Raw genomic sequence first — 22,596 nt, forward strand, 5'->3', positions numbered from 1 at the left:
CACACCGTTGATTGATTGTCAGAGAATCTTCTAGTCTGCCCGGCTACAGCAATGGGAAGGGAGAAAGGATTTCTCCTAAACACTCAAAATGCTGAATGTCCTTCATGTTTATCTTTTGTTTATTGCATAGGCTTCACTGCCCCCAATGGGGCTCCTGTAAAACAAACTATACCAAGTTTTGTTCTGAAAGGCTATTGGCAGCTTGTCTGTGGACTGCAAGAAGGTTCTTGGAATGAAAGCAAATGAAATAAGGATATTAGGACCAGTATCAATTAGAAAGCTATAAACAAAGATGTAGAACTATCATTCAGCGTGCTTCTCAATCATGTAAATATATTGCAATTTCAGCATGGTGAGCACAGCGCAGCAACATCAAAGGCTGCTGCTCCACCAGAGAACCACCTTCTCACACTTCGAGCTTTAGAGTCCAGACTGCAGGTGATCCATAACATATTGCTGATGTTACACCACTAACCTGTTGTAATAGAAAATAACTCAGTTCTTGTGACTTTTCATTGAGTCATAGTTGATTTTGATGACAATTGGACTATTTTTAATATGATGCGTCTTACATATTTTGCCCTGTCCCGTGTCTTTTGACTTCCCTCTGCCGTGTGACTGCCGTCTGTCACTCAGAGTGGACTGAGCGTGCTGCAAGACCTTCAAAGAGAAGTGAGAGTGAAGGAAAGAGTTGTGCAACAGTCGGTGCAAACCCTCACTGATGTCGTCCACCGTCGAGAGCCATGTCTCACACAGCCTGAACAGGTACTACCATTGTGCTGCAAACTGCAACTTCCTCAATATATTCAGTGTACAGTGGAACCTCCATTTACGGATTCTTGAACAGGGTTCTTAAATAAATACAAATGGTATACTGAAGCAAATTTCTCCATAAACAATGTAAACATGAACAATGGGTTCCAGCTTTGCCAAAAGTCCATATTTTAGTAAAAGTTGATGGACTTTGAACACAATTTAAAGCGCTATACAGTGCTGTATATCAAACAACATAAGGGGGTGATGGATCAATTTTCTATTTAATAGCAAAGCCAAAGAAAGAACAACAGCTGAACTGTTCCTTTTTCTTATGCAGCCGCCACACGTACACACACACAGTCTTTAGACCTGTTGTGCACTCACAGTTTGAAATCACAAAACTCTTTAACTTTAACAGACAGTATGCTACAATGATTAGGAATAACAAATAAAATCCACCCTACCTTGTTGGTTAATCTTCTTTGCAGGGGACATGTGCATACTTCCCGAATGTTTCAAACCCCACATTGCTTGTCCATGGCTTTCTTTGTAGTCACATTTAGCGAGCAAAACTTAAAAAATACTGTAAAAAGGCTAAAAAACAATTAAAAAGCACACAGAGTAGCAAATAGCGCTGTTGCTAACGACAGCACTGCTCTGCTGACTGAATGAGAATCGCGATCGATCAGCTTGCCCACAAAGGATGTGCTGCAGCCACACAATGGGTGGATGAAATGTTTGTACAACAAAGTATGTTTCTATTCGCTCTGCGGTTCGTAAATGGAAAAGTTCCTTCAACAAGAGGTTTGTAAATCCAGCTAGCACTGTACAGATGAGTAAACCGCGGTTCCCCAGTGCCTGTAACACTTGTGCAGTGCCGGTCCGTCACACGATTATTGTGCTACTCACTTGTCTGAGTCATTTTCAGTATTAGTAATTCTATATTAGTATGCAAGCTGCACACTGACTACTTTAAAGAATATGTCCACGTTTCATTACTTTAGTATTGTCCATTGAGAAGAGATACTGCATTGCAAATCGTAGCTGAAACATGAAAGGTGTACTCACTTATTTGAGATTGTGTATATGCAGTATATCTTCAATTTTAGTCCTTTCGCCTCCCTACCCCATAAGTCTTTTATGTGATATGATATGCTGGCACTTGTCACTCAAGTTGATAAGTTGTCAAAATGGAAACAACAAGGTGACAGCCTGTGTTTGTGATGCTGCCACAGGCACCGAGGGCGACCATGAAACCAAGTACAGCAGCACTAAAGCAAACGTTGCTTCTAAAAGCAAAGGTCGCCACTTGTGCACCTAAATTGTCTTTTGTCGACATCCCAACTCCGAAACTGCAATGACTATCAGCACTGTCACACACTTGTCATTAGTCATTATCGTCTTTCTGTCCAGGAAGGCCTCGTCTCTCTGTGGGAGAGCGATGACGAGTCAAAGGACGAGGCCTCGGATGACAAGACCAGAGTCATGCCAGCGGTGTCCTGCACACCTCAAGTTGACAAGCTCTGGCATCGCATTGTCCTGGACCAATTGGTCGTGGGAGTGATACTCAAGGCTGAGAACTGGGTGTAAGTTTATACACTTGACTCTGACTGGCTGCAACATAAAAGCCTGCATTAGAGCTGTCTGCCATTACAAAGGGGTAGTGTGGGTGTGCCAATTATCATTTGCAAGACACAAAACCAGGTTTTACCAAGTATTACATATTTTTGATGGCCTGAGCCTTATGTGAATTTAAGCCACATGCAGGGTAGTTAGGTGGTTGTCATGGCAACACCTTTTTCTCCTCAACCTACCTGATACTTTGCAGGAGCAAGATTGCAGCAATCGCATACTTCCTTCCACCACCTGTTCCAGCACACGTAGAGAAAAAATACCTATTGCCTTGGGTGCCTATTGAATTTTTGATGTATTCTCACCATCTGGAATATTACTGTTAATCACCCTCTTGCATTTGTAAACACACTTACACATCTGTGCTACTGTCCCTATGATGTCTGGTCCTCAGTGATGTGCTATTTTTGTTCCAGACCAGCGGTCGGTACAAGTTTATCCGTCCTGACAGAGGCGAGCCAGAGCTCACCGCCCGCAGTCATCCAGACCCAAAGCCAAGTGTTGTGGCTCCCCGCGCTTGGCCCCTCTGCCGTCGCCGCCACCTCCTCAGCCTCCACCTTCCCAGAGCCGACAGCCAAAAGAAGCAAGCGGCACGACGCAGGCGGCCCAAATGATCTCAACACTGCCAGACTCGCCGTGACTGCCGTGACCAGGTTGGCACCTTTGCTGAACTCCGGCTGTGTCAAGTGCAATGTCATGCTCCATTACGCCCCGAGACAGGATGATTCCCTTGGCCTTGCCAGAGTCTCGACACCGGCTGTCCTGCATTGCGGTCAAGTTACTGTAGACATCCACAAAGATTTCAAAGCTCAACTGTTGAAAAACCCAGAGATTAAAACAGGTAAGGAGAGTTTAAAAGGCATTCCTTCAAAGGAGTATCAGGGCCCACAGTGAAAATAGATCATGGTAACATTAGAATATTATTAGAATTATGGCTGTCAAAATTAATGCATTAACACATAATGATTAATCACACAAAATTATCACATTCGTCATGTGTAATAGCAGATTAATAAAATTCAACACATGTAAGTTAACTATTACCTTGTTTTTTTACTGTACCCAGAAGAGGCTCAAGAAGACTTGCTGTGTCTGTTGGCGGTGCAGGATCATTGGGTTTTCCGCATAAACTCTCCCAATCACAGCTTTGGTGATATTGACGGCTGGCTGCAAAGGAGAGTGGGCTGTAAGAGGATAGAAGTGAGCCCTCAGCATCGACTTTTGGCTTCTCAAGAACCATCTGCTATCTCACTGTTGCACTGGCATCTCATCAGCCCATTCCAGGGGGAGCTGACAGTCCACTCCAGGTGAGAAGGACATATTTCTAGTGCCAAAACAGAACACTCAGGCCAGAAGAGCTTCTACAAATAAGAATCGAGCAAAAAGTGGGACTTAGCAAGAGGGTAGTAAGCAAACTTAAATTAGTTTTTTGAGAAAGATGTCAAATCACCAATTGAAAATTGCAAAAATGTGCACTTTGCACTGCTGGATCTTAAGAACGTTCTAAGCAGAGCTTCAAAATGCAAAAAGAAGAAATGGGAACAAAACACAATATAACAATTGAAACAAAATTTGGTGTTCATCAGCTGTTTAAACGTTTAAGATCATAAAGTATGAGCTCAAAAAACCCTATAAAAGTGTCAAAGGATTTAAAGGGGAACTGCACTTTTTGGGAATTTTGCCTATTATAAAAGACATGACGATCGATGTTAAAACATTTTTTTGCATTCTAAATATTAAATAAATGCGATCAAAAGTTTGCTTAGAAAGGAGCCAATGGGAGCTGGGCAATTCCGCCTATAAAGCCCTTGAAAAAACATCCAAACACCTCCATTGAGGTTTTATAAACATTATGTAAGTATAAATGTTATGTAGTAATGGCTATATTTCTAATAACATTTAATATTTACATATTTTGATCATTTTTAAAATGTCAAAAATGCATCACGTTTGCTTTTTTTTTTTCTTCATCACTGATTATTACTCCCTGTGGACTTCATGAGAACCAACAAACATATTAAAACATCACTTGTTGTGCAAGCTCTGCTGTCATTAGGATGCTGACTGCTAGGATGTTCATACAGTATATTCCCACTTAGGTGAAGAATGACTCATAATCCTTATAAAGAAACGGGGTGAGGGGGCTGGGTGGACCAAACGTTTTTTTGTGTTGTTCTCGCCAGTTTTGGGTCCTAAATGACTGTCAAAGTGTCCCAACTTGTCGGAATATCTACTCAGACATCTTCTGTCCAGGTGAGATGCATGATTTATGATGTAGAATAAAGTTACAGGGAGCAAGGAAGCAAGAAAGCAGCAGACCACTCGATGATGTAAACATAGGGACACACGGAAGTGATCACGGTGCTGCTATAAATAGTTTGTCTGTGTTAGCAACTTAGCACTTATAATAACATCATTAATATTTGGTTAATATTCAAATCACAAAATGTAAATGGAGTATTGTTGGCGGTTTTTGAATAGTTATTTATTGGATATTATGGGCAAAATGGAGAAGCTCCCCTTGGCTTAGCTGTAAGCAGACTTTTATTTACAAGTTAGAATGCATTTAAAAAAATCCATCCGTCTTCATGTCTTTCATAATGATTGTGAACAATAGGCAAAATTCCAAAAAAGTGCAGTTCCCCTTAATAATGAATAGCTTCACCATTTTTGTTGATGAATTTTAAGCTTGGTTTAGGTAGCCAACCTGGTCCTGCCCCTGCGCCTTGCTTGGGATTTTAAACCCAAGTCCCCTGATTGAGAGTCGGGATCACTAGCTAAGGAGCTAAAAGCCTACGCTTGTTGTCCAGCACAACTCCTAAAGCGTCAGGAAATGAGGTGTACACTTGGGAAGTCTCGATCGGCTGTGCACGAAGCCAACACTAGACATGGACAAAAGCCTACACAAACGTCTCTCAGAACACTGACTAAATCCCAGGCCCAATTTGACGAAGCCTATAATAAGGCGGAGGCAGAACGTACAGGGAAGAACATCAAATCGGAAACCTCAGCTTTTCGACCAACATGCAGCAGTATGTCCTATTATATACCATTAATGATCTTGCTGGACAAAAAAGTAAACCATCTATTCTAATCAAAGGTAGATCCTTTAAAAAACGGAATGAAAACTGGGTATCCCACTTTCAAAACCTCTTAGGGGGACAACCAGCCACCAACCAAGGGAACAGACCTTTACCTCTTATTCAGATTGCCAAGGTTCTTGACATTAGTGCGTCTCCATTTACCATACAGTATCTGCGTGAGGCAGTAGAGTCTCTGAGAGCCAAAAAGTCTCCTGGCCTTAATAATATTCAGACTCTCATCTGAATAGAGCCCCTATTTCACAACCTACTGCTCAAGTTCTGTAATCACACTTTTTTCTACTTTATCGCCACCATCTGCTTGGATGAAGTCTGGTATTGTGCCAATTTCCAAAAAAGGCGACTTAACATTGGACTCCAACTATCGAGGCATGGCTTTAATACCAATCGATCAATTGGGAAGTCATGATTAACATCCCTCTCCTGTACGGCATCCCACAACCTATCATTGCCGCCATGAGAGCACTCTATGCCAACACTCAGGCTACGGGTATTACAGCTGATGGCGAAACTACGAGTGTGTACTTCTAAATTGAGGCAGGAGTTTTACAAGGGTACACGCTAGCTCCATTTTTTTTTATCATTGTATTGGTCCTTGTCCAGCGCCTCTCTCTGGACACAATTAACCATAAAGGCCTACAGCTCCACCCGTGATGCAGCAGAAGGCAACCTGCCACACACCTTACAGACCTTGATTTTGCAGAGGACATCGCTCTGGTCTCCGATCTTGTCACAAATGCTGAATCCCTTTTCCACTCACTACAAAACGCTGCGTGCCTAATAGGACTCCATTGCAATGAAAGCAAGACTGAAATAATCCCGTCAGTTCCAAATTGCTGTTTTTTGTCATTTTATGGTAACAGTATAAACCAAGAAACCGACTTCAAGTATCTCGGGTCTTATATATTGGACGCCGCAAAGGTTATGAAGTTCCACAACCCTCGGCGTGGACAGCCTGCAAAACTCTGCATAAGATACGGCACTCGACCATCAATAATGAGACGAAAATTTACATGTTTAGAACGCTGATAGTGCCTATTCTCTTCTACGGCACATAAACGTGGACTCTCACCACACGACAATAGAAGCACCTGGACAGAGCTTACAGCTACATGCTCAGACGAGTCCAAAACATCGACTGGTCCAAGCATGCTACCTTAGAGCATATATACGGGGATATTCCCGCCACTATCTCAGAAGGTTGCTAAGTGGGGGCTCTCGTTGGCTGGGCACTGATATCGGACCACTGGGGAAATCATTCAGCCACTACTGCTGTGGAAACCCAGCGGCCCTGTCCGCTACAGAGGCTTCACCTTCCCAGATGTACTATCAAGGGATGCTGGGCTAAAGAAGGAGGACATCCCCGTTAATCATGACGGACCGCGAGCTGTGGCGGCGTGTAATCAAGTGCGCCCCGTGCCCCAGAGTTGCTCAATGATGATGATGATGATGAGGGAAGTTTCAATAAAAGTTTTTAACTTCTGTTTCGATACCTATATTCAAGGTTTATTTATATAGCCCTTAATCACAAATGTCTCAAAGGGCTGCACAAGCCACAACAGAATCCTCTGCTCGGATCCTACATCAGGGCAAGAAAAAACTAAACCCAATGGGAACAACGAGAAACCTTGGAAGGGACCGCGGATGTGGGCACACACAGAGAGCAGAAAAGAGAGACAGCAGATCAACTATTTAAAGGCTAGAGCATACAAATTAGTTTCAAGATGGGACTTAATTCTTAATTGTCTGCACCTGGCTGTCATCTACCGCCCCCCAGGGCCCTATTCGGACTTTATCAATGAATTTTCAGAGTTCGTTGCTGATCTAGTGACGCACGCCGACAATATAATCATAATGGGAGACTTTAACATCCATATGAATACCCCATCGGACCCTCCATGCGTGGCGCTCCAGACTATAATTGATAGCTGTGGTCTTACACAAATAATAAATGAACCCACGCATCGCAACGGTAATACGATAGATCTAGTGCTTGTCAGGGGTGTCACCACCTCCAAAGTTACGATACTCCCGTACACTAAAGTAATGTCCGATCATTACCTTATAAAATTCGAAGTTCTGACTCATTGTCAACAAACTAATAATAATAATAATAACTACTATAGCAGCCGCAACATTAATGCTGCCACAACGACGACTCTTACTGACCTACTGCCTTCGGTAATGGCACCATTCCCAAAGTATGTGGGCTCTATTGATAACCTCACTAACAACTTTAACGACGCCCTGCGCGACACCATTGATAGTGTAGCACCGCTAAAGCTAAAAAGGGCCCCTAAAAGGCGTACCCCATGGTTTACAGAAGAAACTAAAGCCCAGAAATTATCATGTAGAAAGCTGGAACGCAAATGGCGTGCGACTAAACTTGAGGTTTTTCATCAAGCATGGAGTGATAGTTTAATAATTTATAAACGCATGCTTACCTCAGCTAAAGCTAAATATTACTCAAATCTCATCCACCTCAACAAAAATGATCCTAAATTTTTGTTTAGTACAGTAGCATCGCTAACCCAACAAGGGACTCCTCCCAGTAGCTCCACCCACTCAGCAGATGACTTTATGAATTTCTTTAATAAGAAAATTGAAGTCATTAGAAAAGAGATTAAAGACAATGCATCTCAGCTACAACTGGGTTCTATTAACACAGATACGACTGTATATACGACGGACACTGCCCTCCAAAATAGTTTCTCCCTCTTTGATGAAATAACATTGGAGGAATTGTTCAAATGTGTAAATGGGACAAAACAAACAACATGTTTACTTGACCCAATTCCTGGGAAATTTATCAAGGAGCTTTTTGTTTTATTAGGTCCATCAGTGTTAAATATTATAAACGTATCACTTTCCTCTGGTACTGTTCCCCTAGCATTCAAAAAAGCGGTTATTCATCCTCTACTCAAAAGACCTAACCTCGATCCTGACCTCATGGTGAACTACCGGCCGGTGTCCCACCTTCCGTTTATCTCGAAAATCCTCGAAAAAATTGTTGCACAGCAGCTAAATAAACACTTAGCGTCTAACAATCTCTGTGAACCTTTTCAATCCGGTTTTAGGGAAGCCCTCGCAAAAATGACTAATGATCTATTGCTAACGATGGATTCTGATGCGTCATCTATGTTGCTGCTTCTTGATCTTAGCGCCGCTTTCGATACTGTTGATCATAATATTTTATTAGAGCGTATCAAAACACGTATTGTGATGTCAGACTTAGCCTTGTCTTGGTTTAACTCTTATCTTACTGACAGGATGCAGTGTGTCTCCCATAACAATGTGACCTCGGACTATGTTAAGGTAACGTGCGGAGTTCCCCAGGGTTCGGTTCTTGGCCCTGCACTCTTTAGTATTTATATGCTGCCGCTAGGTGACATCATACGCAAATACGGTGTTAGCTTTCACTGTTATGCGGATGACACCCAACTCTACATGCCCCTAAAGCTGACCAACACGCCGGATTGTAGTCAGCTGGAGGCGTGTCTTAATGAAATTAAACAATGGATGTCCGCTAACTTTTTGCAACTCAACGCTAAGAAAACGGAAATGCTGATTATCGGTCCTGCTCAACACCGACATCTATTTAATAATACCACCTTAACATTTGACAACCAAACAATTAAACAAGGCGACTCGGTAAAGAATCTAGGTATTATCTTCGACCCAACTCTCTCGTTTGAGTCACACATTAAGAGTGTTACTAAAACGGCCTTCTTTCATCTCCGTAATATCGCTAAAATTCGTTCCATTTTGTCCACAAATGATGCTGAGATCATTATCCATGCGTTCGTTACATCTCGTCTCGATTACTGTAACGTTTTATTTTCGGGCCTCCCTATGTCTAGCATTAAAAGATTACAGATGGTACAAAATTCGGCTGCTAGACTTTTGACAAAAACAAGAAAGTTTGATCATATTACGCCTATACTGGCTCACTTGCACTGGCTTCCTGTGCACCTAAGATGCGACTTTAAGGTTTTACTACTTACGTATAAAATACTACACGGTCAAGCTCCTGCCTATCTTGCCGATTGTATTGTACCATATGTCCCGGCAAGAAATCTGCGTTCAAAGAACTCCGGCTTATTAGTGATTCCCAGAGCCCAAAAAAAGTCTGCGGGCTATAGAGCGTTTTCTATTCGGGCTCCAATATTATGGAATGCCCTCCCGGTAAAAGTTAGAGATGCTACCTCAGTAGAAGCATTTAAGTCTCATCTTAAAACTCATTTGTATACTCTAGCCTTTAAATAGACTCCCTTTTTAGACCAGTTGATCTGCCATTTCTTTTTTTTTCTTTTCTACTCTGCTCCGGGGTGGACCGCTAGCCTGTTCATCGGATGGGGACATCTCTACGCTGCTGACCCGTCTCCGCTCGGGATGGTTCCTGCTGGCCCCACCATGGACTGGACTTTCGCTGATGTGTTGGACTTTCACAGTATTATGTCAGACCCACTCGACATCCATTGCTTTTGGTCTCCCCTAGAGGGGGGGGGGGTTACCCACATATGCGGTCCTCTCCAAGGTTTCTCATAGTCATTCACATTGACGTCCCACTGGGGTGAGTTTTCCTTTCCCGTATGTGGGCTCTGTACCGAGGATGTCGTTGTGGCTTGTACAGCCCTTTGAGACACTTGTGATTTAGGGCTATATAAATAAACATTGATTGATTGATTGATAATTGCTTCTACTGAGGTAGCATCTCTAACTGTTACCGGCAGGGCATTCCAGAGTACTGGGGCCCAAATAGAAAACGCTCTAAAGCCCACAGACTTTTGGGCTCTTGGAATTACTAATAAGCCGGAGTTTTTGTTTTTTTTTCCAAATATTTGTATTGAATTTTGCAGACAATACAGCATGATGGATCATGGCAACAGCAAGTTGAAGTATCTGCACATTTTTCAATATGTAACATAATAAACCCCATCCCTTACAATACCCACCCACTTAATTCCAAAGGTAATTGTCGCCTAGTGCCCACAACAAATATAGACACACATGAATATATGCAAACTTAGCTTCAATCTAACAAATTATATTAAGGTAAATAAAGAGTAAATAAGGTAAAATAAATAAATAAATAATACATAAGATATACAATAAAATATAATGTAAAAGTAAATAAACACAAGGAATGAGGGTGGGGGCGGGGGGGTCTTCAGCGGTCAGTTCTGTCTAAGTTGTGTTACTCGAGGGGGTCTTCAGCGTCAGTTCTGTCTAAGTTGTGTTACTCGAATCGCTTGGGGTGATGTCAAGCTTGTCCCTAATAAGGTCTAGGAGGGGGCCCCAAGTTTTATGAAAAGATGCCACAGATCCTTTCTGCGAGAACCGAAGCTTCTCTAATTGCAGACACCGCAAGACATCTTGTATCCAACTGTTATGGCTCGGCGGAGACGCAAGCTTCCATTTAAAAAGAATTGTACGCCTAGCCAGCAGAGTCGTTAACGCAATGACATGACGAGCGGTTGCAGGTAAACCGTCCACCTGCGGAACGCCAAAAAGGGCAGTCTGCGGGCTAGGTGTTATTGTCCTATCAAGGGCCTGCCCGACAGTGTCAAAAATAGCCGACCAAAAACTTGAGAGTTTTGGGCACGTCCAGAACATATGCAAATGGTCAGCTGGGGATTGTCTACAGCGGTTACAAGCGTCGCTATGGTTGGGGTATATTTTAGCCAGTCTAGCATTAGTGAAATGTGCTTTATGTAGTATCTTACATTGTATTAGGCCATGCCTAGCGCATATAGATGATGAATGCACCAGCCTCAAAGCTTCTCTCCACCGCCCGTCAGGTATAGGTGCCCCAAGGTCATGCTCCCAGGATTCTCTGGCAGGTGAAGTGTTAAGTGGATTATGAAGGCCGATTTCATTATATATTACAGATATCAAACGTCGTTTGTCAGAGTCAAAGGAGAGAAACCGATCAATTTCTGCTTCTTGGGGGCGGTTGGGAAAATTAGGAAATTGTTTTTTAATAAAATGCCTTATTTGAAGGTATCGAAAGAAATGTGTATTAGGTATATTGTATCTTGTTGACAGAGAAGCGAAGGAAGAGAACACTCCATCGTGGTACAGGTCGTCGAGAATTTTAAGGCCGTTAGTCAACCAGGTGCGAAACGCGGAATCAGAGCAGGCAGGGATAAAGGCGGGATTGTTCAAAATCGGAGCACCGCTGGAAGCTTTGTGCAGGCCATGATGTTTCCAAAATTGAGTCCAAATTTTAATAGTATTTTTAACAACTGGGTTTAGGGAGGTCCCCAATGAACATAAGGGTAGCTGTGAGCAAATCACCGCGTGCAGGGAACCATTAGACGATGCCACCTCTATGTGAGCCCAAGGTGGACAGGCGGCTGGAAAGTCGCAGCTTACCCAGTACAGAAGTTTATTAATATTGCAGGCCCAAACATAATTTCTAAAGTTTGGAAGTGCTAGACCACCCTCCGTCTTAGGGAGCTGTAGAATGGCTTTCCTAAGGCGGGCTGGCCTGTTTTGCCAAATGAAAGCAAGAAGTTGTTGATCAAGGCCAACAAAAAATGATTTGTTGAGACATATAGGGATGTGTTGAAAGAGATATAAAAATTTCGGAAGTAAAATCATTTTTATGAGGTTAATGCGGCCAACCAGGGATAGGGGGAGGGCAGCCCACCTGGACAAGTCCGATTCACATTTGTCTAACAGTGCTTGAAAGTTTTTACGAAACAGCTCTGTGGGAGAATTCGAGACAAACACTCCCAGATATTTAAAACCGTCCTCCGAGATCCTAAAGGGGAATTGTGAGCGCGGGAGTGACCTTGCCAAATTATTCACAAAAAATAGTTAGCTTTTCTGAATATTCAGTTTGTACCCTGACAAACGACCGAACTGATCTAGAATCGATAGTATATGGGGAAGCGAGGACGATGGGTCCGAAACGAACAACAGAAGATCATCGGCATATAGGGAGAGCTTATGAACCCGACCGAAACGAGTGATACCCTTAAATTCCTCCGAATTCTTAAGCCAAATAGCAAGCGGTTCAATGGCTATATTAAACAGCAAGGGTGAAAGCGGACATCCCTGCCGGGTCCCACGCTGGAGAGGGAAGTAGGCTGAACGGATGCCGTTAGTATGTACGGAGGCAAGCGGAGTCTCGTACAGGACTCTAACCCAAGAAATAAATTTAGGATCAAAACCAAATTTCTCCATAATAAAAAATAAATAGCCCCACTCCACCCTATCGAACACCTTCTCTGCATCCAGCGCCACCACAACCTCCGGAGTATCAGATGGCGGAGAGAGAACTATGTTCAACAATCTTCTGGTATTGAAGAATGGATGCCTCCCCAGCGTGAAGCCTGTCTGATCAGCCGAAATTATTGAGGGCATCACGGTTTGAAGACGTATAGAGAGAACTTTCGCCAGAATCTTGCAGTCGACGTTCAAAAGTGAGATCGGTCTGTAGTTATCACAAGAGGTAGCATCCATGTCTTTCTTAAGAAGTAATGAAATGGAAGCCTCTGACAGAGTCCCTGGTAAGCAGCCGGCGTTGAAGGAATCATTGAACATTTTTGCTAAAATGGGGGATAACAGTAATGAGTAAGCCTTGTAAAATTCAACTGTGAAGCCATCAGGGCCAGGCGACTTTCCATTTTGCATAGATCGAATTGCCTCCTGTATCTCTGACGAGGAAATGGGTCTACCCAGCTCCCTGGCAATGTTTACATCAATGCAAGGATATGTTAATGAATCGAGGGGGTTGGGGCAAATCGCGGAGACAGGAGAGCATTCAGAAGTGTATAATTTAGTGTAAAATTCAGAAAAACACTTATTAATATCAACTGGATCAGAAGTATAACTACCATCGGGTAGTCTAATTTTGGGAATCGACCGCGATGCGCAAGCAGCCCTGGCCCGTTGAGCTAAAAGTCGGCCGGCCTTGTCTCCATGTTCATAGAAGCATTGTTTGGATTGTCGCAGTTGTCTTTCTACTATGTGCGTCATAAGCAGGTCATGTTCCGAATGTAGCAGAATACGTCTTTTATACAGGGTTGGAGATGGACAAACAGCGTATACATTGTCGAGGTCGGGGAGTTCTTTAGCAATTTCCGTCAGCCTAGCCCTCTCAGTCCTCCTCATCCTGGAAATATAAGCGATCACCTGTCCTCGGACAGTAGCCTTAAGTGCTTCCCACAAAATGCTATTTTCAATGTCAGGGGTGTCATTAAACTCAATATAGGTACGAATTTCTGTTTCAACAAAATCTTTGAACTTAATGTCCGAGAGCAAGTGAGAGCTGAACCTCCACATTGTGCGGCCGGTTACACCTTGCGGAAATTTAATGTCGACTGAGATTGGCGCGTGGTCAGAGACGGCTATCGGGTGGTAGTCGCATGCGTTAATACAATGCAAGAGATTGTTATCTATTAAAAAGAAGTCAATACGGGAAAACGAATGGTGAACGTGCGAGAAGAATGAAAATGCCTTCCCATGCGGGTTCCTGAATCTCCAGGGATCTGAAAGTCCTACTTGGTTTGCATAAGATGACACAGCCTCTGCTGCTTTGGATAGTGTATTTCGAGTATGGGAGGATCGATCAAGAATCGCATCCTGGACTAAGTTAAAATCCCCGCCTACGATTATGCGGTGGCTATCGACGTTGGGGATCCTAGCAAAAAGTCTTGTGAAAAAAGTGTCATCATCCCAGTTAGGTGCATACACAGAGACTAAAATTACTGGTGTGTTCTGTAACGTGCCCGAAACCACAACATAGCGACCTTCATTATCTTCTATAACGTCTGCTGGCTCAAACATAACACGCTTATGGATAATTATGGCCGAACCTCTAGCCCTAGCAGAAAATTTGGAATGGAATAAGTGGCTCATCCAAGACCTCTTAATACAGATAATTTCTGATGTCTTCAGGTGTGTTTCTTGCAGAAACATAATGTCCCCTTTAAGATGCTGCAGCCGAGTTAAGACTTTACCAATTTTGACAGCGTTGTTCATGCCCTTGGTGTTCCAAGAGATGATACGCACTCCGTCACTCGTCATCCTACCAGCATCCGCCATCTATTAGACCCCAACAGTAAATATGTGTGACACGCCTTAGACCCCACAGGGAGGGACGGGAGGGAGAGGGGGAAGACATAGCAGCAAAAAAATAAAAATAACAAAATAGTACAAAACACCAAACTAGTAATGGCAGAAAGACACATTTCAACAAACCCCAACAGATTAGAATGCAATTACCCTTACTACCCACCCTAAATAAGAACCTTATCTGAGCTCTCTCGCTCTTACTTAGCCTAACTTGACTAATGTTAACTTCCGGAGTCTCCTCCCTTACAGTAGCAGTAATGAACTCCATAAAACGAAGTAAGAATTTAAAGTGAGCCTACATTCATGAGACGCATCCCAACCTGAGTGTGTAGTAATATAGGAAATATTAAACCGAAATAAACAAACAAGGCACATACCAAAATGTACAGTGCACTGCACCAGTAGCTTTAGTGATGTTTTTTGGACCAAGGAGTGCCTCATAATGTGCATACGAATGACTAGTTCAGATTAAAACAAATTAGGATGCATAATCAAAATGTGTTACAAATAGCTTGGCCCCTCAGGAAAAAGAAGAAATAACGCCCGGTACAGAGCGGAACAAACAAACAGAACAAAAAGAGTTACGACCATCCATGTTGGAAATTATGTGACCACCGTTAGCCAGTGTGTAAATTGCAACACTCAAACATTGCTTCCTATTATGAGCACACGTCTAAAATGGTGGTCAGGGCTTAGAACAGTAAAACAAACAAAGGCCCACAATGTCCACAATGAATGCAAAGTTGTCATAAGTCAGGCCTCTGAAAAAGTTTGAACTTACAGTTTTTATTCCAGCAGCTGCACAGTCCAGGTGCAAATTGTTGTCATGTCCAGCCGTATTGTAGTGGTAAATAGCCGTCCAAGCCCATCAGGTATCTTGCGTGCGGATTGATGTCAAGAAGTCCTCAGCCTCTGTAACCGATCCGAGTCTCTTCTTACCACCATCCTTCGTTACTATGACAAGCCTGGCCGGGAACAGTAATGCTGGTCGTAGGCCCATTTGGTAGAGCTCCGACATCACATCGCGGTATTTTTGGCGTTGTTCCACCACTTCAGGTGCGTAGTCCTCGAAGATGGCGACGGGGTACCCTCGGTATTGTAGCTTGCCTCTCCTGGCCCTGGCCTCACGGATAATTATCTCCTTCACCTGGTACTTGTGTAGCCGTATCAGAACGGGCCTCGGTCTCTGGTCTGGCTTCGGCTTGCTAGCGAGTGTTCGATGGGCCCGGTCGCACTCCGGCGGTGATTCAAAGAAATCCTCGTCAAAAATCTCCTTCAGTAGTTCCGCAAAAAAGGTAGTTGGACGTGGCCCCTCCACGGACTCTGGTATGCCGACCACTCGGATGTAATTTCGCCGACTCCGGGATTCGAGGTCGCTAACTTTAGCCCGTAGCTTAGCCTCGAGCTCCGTTAGCTTAGCACATGTTGCTTCCAATGCTAGCAGGCGTTCGTCTTGCAAAGTAGCATTTTCTTCGAGTGAGGTCATTTTCTGAGAGTGTTCAGAGACCTTGGTGTGTACCTTATCAATCTTTGTCTCGAGTGTAGAAATTGCTGTCCTGAAGTCCGTGGAGAGGGCCTGGCGGTGTTCTTCCAGAAGACTAGCTATAGCCGACATGCTGACTTCACCGTCACCTCCGTCGGAAGAGCTAGGTCCGGCCCCGGTATCTCTGGCGTTCCGCTTCGTCGAGTGAGTTGGCATTTCTTGCCCGTTGCAACTCCGGAGTAATATATTCACCCGCTCGTTGGCTTTGTTTATGGAGTTTTAAAAGAGTGGCAATGTAAAAAGTTGTGGGAGGGAGACTCAACACGTGTCTACTCCATCTTGCCCAAACCGGAAGTCAAGCCGGAGTTTTTTTAACGCAGATTTCTGGCCGGGACATATGGTACAATACAATCAGCAAGATAAGATGGAGCTAGACCGTTTAGTATTTTATATGCAAGTAGTAAAACCTTAAAGTCACATCTTAAGTGCAAAGGAAGCCAGTGCAGGTGAGCCAGTATAGGCGTAACATGATCAAACTTTCTTGTTCTTATCAAAAGTCTAGCAGCCGCATTTTGTACCAACTGTAATCCTTTAATGCTAGACATAGGAAGACCCGAAAATAATACGTTACAGTAATTGAGACGAGACGTAAAGAAGGCATGAATAATGATCTCAGTGTCGGTGGTGGACAAAATGGGACGGATTTTTGCGATATTACGGAGATGATCGAAGGCTGTTTAAGTAACACTTTTAATGTGTGACTCAAATGAGAGAGTTTGGTCGAAGATAATACCAAGATTATTTATCGAGTCGCTTTGTGTAAGTGTTTTGTTGTCAAATGTTAAGGTGGTATTATTGAATAGGTGTCTAGCAGGACCGATAATCAGCATCTATCGGCTGATATGTTAGATATATACAGTACTTTTTATTAGAAATGGCAATAACACAGGCATTTGCATGTACGAGTTGCAGTCTGCCCCACAAAAAGAGGATAGAGAAAAATAATCCTATTGACTACAACTAAATAAAAATGGCGGACTTGCGCAAAGCTCTTCGGGTAAACCTCTATAATATATGGAGATATCTGCTGACGTAACTAAGACACAATCGTCTCAAATGAGTCATTTGGAGCATGTTTTGAAGAAGGCAAAATTGTTTTATAAATACCTCCACAATGCCTCTATGGGTTGATTTTACGCCTATACAGCGCTCTAAAAAACTTCTAAACACTATCATCATTTAATATACACACTATAAGAATATATGTACTGTAGTAACAGGCACATTCATAATAACATGTAATATTTACGTAGTTTGCTCATTTTAAGCATACGGTGGCACATTAATTTCATAGACGCGTCACACAACGTTCACTTTTTCCTTTGACAACATCACTGATTACTACTCACTGCAGACATGAGAGCCAACAAACATAATAAAAAACATCACTTGCTGTACAATGTCTGCTGTCACTGGAATTTCCCACTGTTAGAATGTTGATATATTCCTATTTAGATGAAGAATTATTCATAATCCTCGCATAGGGGTAAAAAAATGGTGGGTCCAAACCAGCATCTTATGCCTGTTTATTTGCTATCTCCAGGTCTAAATTGGCTATCAAAGTTGACCAACTTCTCAGTTTATGTGCATGTTATTTTACTATCAAAGTGAGAGACATAATTTATATTCTAAAATTAACTTTCACGAGCTGAGAGGCTAGAACACAGCTCAGTAGCTGAGGATGTCAATACAGCCAGCATAGGAAGTTGCCCCTCTCTCTGATCAATGCGCCGCTAAATGTAGGTCTCAATAATACTTGGTTTATATTCAGGTCATTAAATATAAATGGAGTATTGTTGGCTCTTTTTTGATGGTTATTTATTTGGTTTATTGGTTGGAATAGACGTAATGACGTCATAGCGCCAATTGGCTTCATTGTAAGCAGCCTTTTATTTACGAGTTAGAATGCATTGTCTCTCATAAGGATTGTGAATTATAGGCAAAATTCCCAAAAAAGAGATGTTCCCTTTAAAGGCGTCAGGACCTGAAGTTTACACTCAGGATGTCCCGATGTAACTTTTTGTATTGGGACTTTTTTTTTAGTACTTTTTGATATTGTTTAGTTATTGTGAACTATTGACTTTGTTTTGCTCAAACAATTGTATGTAACAAAACAGAATATGTAACCAGTAGAATATTGTGCTTATATTGTTAAACCTAATAAACTGCCACTATTACTCACTATAAATAAATTGAAACATTTACTGTTAAAAGATGTGATAGGTATCAGCGATCTCACTCTTGGATCAGTCAATAAATCAATTCTTAATTGTCATTGTCATAATAACACAAGTTATACATGTCAACAAGATTATGTTAGAGCTTAGTCTAGCGGCATAGGAAATGCATTGATGTGCAGGTTGCTCTAGCTTAGTTGTCTCCTGTCTTACTCATAGGCAGTCCAATGACAGTAGTTTTCAGTAGCATTGTAAAGAAGAGAGAGAGAGAGAGGGTGGGTGGGAGAGTGCGCGAACAGTCAGATGTTTGAAGAGTGTTTTGTTGTTGCTGCAGCAATGCAACGTCCAGGACACCAAATTGGAGGTGGTGAAAAGTGAGGATTAAGATGGTAGGGGCAGGCTTTTCATTTAGCGCCCTTTAGAGGATACTACAGACTGTGAGACATTCTGGTGGTCCTGGAGCGAGTAAATCTATACCTTCTTCGGGATCAGCAACATAAATCCCTAATCAGAACACCCCTAACCCAAAGTTAGCACACATACTGTACTACCGCACAGCCGAAAATCCAACTCCTATGTCCTTCCCAGGGCTCCTGATTGAAAGTTGGTAGCGCTAGCTACAGAGCTAAATGCCCGAGCTGTCAGCTTGTTTTGCTGCGCAACTTTTTTTATGTCAGGTAGTGAGGTTTACTACCGCACAGCCTCACAAGCTGGCATCCGATACACATGCTTGATGCAAAGTTTACAATGAGGAAGCTTGTGGAAATGTTGCCCCAAGTGGTCAAAATGGCATCACAAGGAGTATGTTCTCAATTAGATTTAAATCTGAGAGAGATGCAGAATGGTCCAATAGTGTTATGTTATTTTGTATTTGTCAGAAGAGCATAGTGAACTTCAGCGTTGTCCTGTTGAAAAAAGCCTGTCATTACCACACAGACGAAGGCCCTCGGTAATTAGGGATGCCCGCTGTTTGATGCCCCTGCACAACCTGGGTCTCCATTGTTCCATGGAAGGGAAAATGCCACTAACATGGGGTTTCTCTCTTCCACCTTTCAGTGTCTGATGGTCAGTGCTTCCTTGCAAAGTCTAAACGGGTAGCTTTGTGGCATTGAAGAAGATGTGGGATTTTGTTTATAAAACCCTTTATTCGCAGATGGCATCCAGTCACTGAGCTGCAGTCAATTTCCCTTTATTTGGGTCAAGGTTATACTCAAATTGCACAAGTCACACAATCATGCATCTGAAATGAAGCAGCATTAGTTTGTGTATTTTTAAAAGTGTTATATTATTTTCCATGTCTGTCGGACCACATTAAAACGTGATAAAAAGAAGTCTTTGAGGATACAATAATCTTCACAAATCGGCTTTGTTGGTCCTTTGCAGCCACTTCCAGATGCTCCAGCTTCTGGACTCCCTGCTAGGCTACCTTCCAGCGTCCTCCACCATCCAGCCCGTCAAGTACACAAGAGGAGAGTGGCCACAGCAGATCTTTTCTCTGACTTTGGAAAAGGAGGTGGCATCACTACATGAGTTTGTGTCATTGTTGCCATGTGTCGAGCAGGAAAGCGAGAGGATGACTGAGACCCCAGAGACAGGCTCGCTGGAGGGGCTCCAGAGGTGCCGACTGGCCTGGCAATATGATGTGGAGAGGAGTAGGCGGACTTTAAACCCCGCAGTGGATGTGAGTAGGTACCGCAAGCTTATCCAAAAGCTGTCGGAAATCCAGCTTGATGGCGATTTAGCAGCTCTCATGGAGACCTCGTCTAGATGAAATAATACAAACTTTACTTTGGGTGGTGATGCCAACTTTCAACAACATTCCATTGTCGCATCCCATCCCTAAATGAGCTTACTTCCACAACACCATCTCTGAGGTGTCATCGCATCCCTCCTGAATTGATGTGTCCTTCGAAGCACCACTCTCTGTGGATGCTCTCTAGTTTTACCTCAAAGTGAGAAGTGTTATGGTGGGGATAGCACATAGGAAAGCTTTTACCGCTCTTTCACCTCACGCTTCAGTTGTTTTCACCAATGATGCTCCTGTTAAAATCCCACAACTGAAGTCAAGAGACTCTTGTATGCACAAAATGTCTCAACAGACTGCAAGCAATGTTTTATAAAATTGTTGTTTTCTTTCAGAATTTCGCTGGAAATTACACAAGGGAGTGGGAAAAGACTAAGATGACATGAAAGAGATTTTAATAATAAAAAAAAAAAACCTGGTTAAGCAATTTTGATGAAATACAATCTTTTGCCCTATTCTAAATGATCCTGCTTATTTTTAATATAACCTAGCACATTATAAACCTGTACAGAAAAAGCTATGAAAGATAGATGTTTTTTGTTGTTGTTTTGTTTATTTAAATATTAAATTTACCACTGAGTTTCCTATAGTTGCCGGGCGCGTTATCTACAAATGCGCTGGGCTAATTAGCACTTGGACAAAAGACAATTGCATTAACAGCTGTTGCCGTAGGCAACCTCTTCATATGTATATGTTTTAAAACAACTTAATTTAATTACAGTACTTGCTGTAATGTTGTTTACAATTGATTCAGAATTAAGTATTTTTTGGTATCTACATAACATAGAGTAATTTCCTCCAAAAATGCCAATTCAACAAATAAAATGTAATTTGGACTCAACAAGGTATGCATAATTTTGGGCTCAACTAGCTAGGTAAAGTAATAAAAATATTCTAAACCTATCAGGCTTATGGTGTGCACTTCTACACCACTACAAACGACTAATAATCATGGATGCAGGCCTGGGCCGATAACAAATTTGGCAGGAGAATTTATTGTCCCATACATTTTTGCTGATAAACAATATTATTGTCAGCATAATTTTGAGACCAAATTAAGCACTAATGTAATCATAATATAGAATAATGTAAGTAACCTTTTCAAATACAATAAACATGTATTTTTCTGTTGTATGTCTTACCATTGCAATTGAACGATCAAGAACTTATAATTATCCTAAACAAGTAAACGCACTTAAAAATAAAATGGACTCTCAATCTTTGTTAGCAAAAATTTAACTGAAATATTAATCATCTTGAAGTGTAGTTTTTGCCTAGTTGGAAAAACTGGATTGGGAGGTTTGTTCTTTTTTTGTTGCCATCACTTTCCAACAAATTTGGCATACTTGCGCTTTCGTCAGTGTTGCTTATTCGTTTGAAGCCAAAATATTACCACACATAGACATTTAGCATTACAATAATATGTTTTTAGCCAGCTCAGTAGCCGACGCCCACGGAGACAAGGATTGTGGATGGATGACAGCAGGGTGCACTGCATTCATTCATTTATTTTAAATTAACAGAGTGATGCACAGAGTAAACCCTCTTGCACCCTGATTGCGACAGACAAAAAAAAGCACACACAAACATGGCAATTTACCAATCATTGTTTATTTTCATTTATCGTTCGCTTAACAAATTTTTTGACCATCCGCCGAGGCCTAGCTGGACGCATTTTTTATATACTGAAAAAATTCCCACTCACAAGTTCCAAAAATTAATCACTTTTTTTTGCATCTGAGCATTCTCCAGCACTGTTTTTAAAACATTTGTAAAGGGTCAATGCTTGGCCTCTTGTACCCATACTGATGTGCTAATAATAGCAACCTCCCTACATGCACGGTGGTAAACCGTGTGGCTCCAACATGTTCATAGTGATGCTACTGCATATGATGAGGGTGGTCACAAGCGGAAAATGATGGCTCCGTGGCAACCATGTGGGATATTGAACTAAGTTATACCGGGTATTGTACGATCAAATACACAATAGGATTCTATTCATTATCAATCAAGCACATATTCCTGTTTTACATAAAACACTGTAGTCTAAAACAGTGGTGTCCACTGCAATGACAACATGCTTCAATGCACTTGAGACGATACACATCTCTCCCCACCTAATATCAAGACCTTTAACTTTAACTCTTAACACCTAAAGTCACCATGCAGAATAGGAACAAATTAACTATTAAAAAAAATCTAACGATAAAGAAAAGATGTATCAGGGAAAATAAGTCAAATAAAATATATCAAATAGATGCCTCATTTTAAAAAAAAAGCCTGGCACTATGCATATGCTGTTAAACATCTAACAGCAGTATCTACATTACTAAAATTGTAGTTCATGCCACTGCAATCTTCATAGAAGCATTATTTTCATGTACTGCTTTGTTTTAATGTAGCACATACAACCTTTGGCTTAAATAATGTACTGGCACTCTTGAACAATTTGCTATTTCTCACACTCTGGCCTTCCTGATTGGGTGCAGTTGTCAT

General features: G+C 42.1%; 1 protein-coding gene across 2 annotated transcripts in view; it reads left to right on the forward strand.

Moving 5' to 3' along the window:
- Window positions 1-20,658, forward strand: part of fancb (FA complementation group B) — a 24,115-nt gene extending 3,457 nt beyond the window's left edge. The window contains exons 3-9 of one of the 2 annotated variants that reach the window (XM_062069121.1): window positions 349-438; window positions 637-765; window positions 2,170-2,342; window positions 2,805-3,229; window positions 3,455-3,695; window positions 19,680-19,977; window positions 20,436-20,657. In XM_062069121.1, coding sequence (XP_061925105.1) covers window positions 349-438; window positions 637-765; window positions 2,170-2,342; window positions 2,805-3,229; window positions 3,455-3,695; window positions 19,680-19,977; window positions 20,436-20,486 — 1,407 coding nt within the window. In that variant the 3' untranslated portion in view covers window positions 20,487-20,657. Of the gene's footprint in view, window positions 1-348; window positions 439-636; window positions 766-2,169; window positions 2,343-2,804; window positions 3,230-3,454; window positions 3,696-19,679 lie in introns of both variants that reach the window. The other variant, XM_062069120.1, reaches the window with a different exon arrangement.
- Window positions 20,659-22,596: the final 1,938 nt, after the last annotated feature.

The sequence above is a fragment of the Entelurus aequoreus genome, linkage group LG14, assembly GCF_033978785.1.
Source record: "Entelurus aequoreus isolate RoL-2023_Sb linkage group LG14, RoL_Eaeq_v1.1, whole genome shotgun sequence".
NCBI classification, from domain to species: domain Eukaryota; kingdom Metazoa; phylum Chordata; class Actinopteri; order Syngnathiformes; family Syngnathidae; genus Entelurus; species Entelurus aequoreus.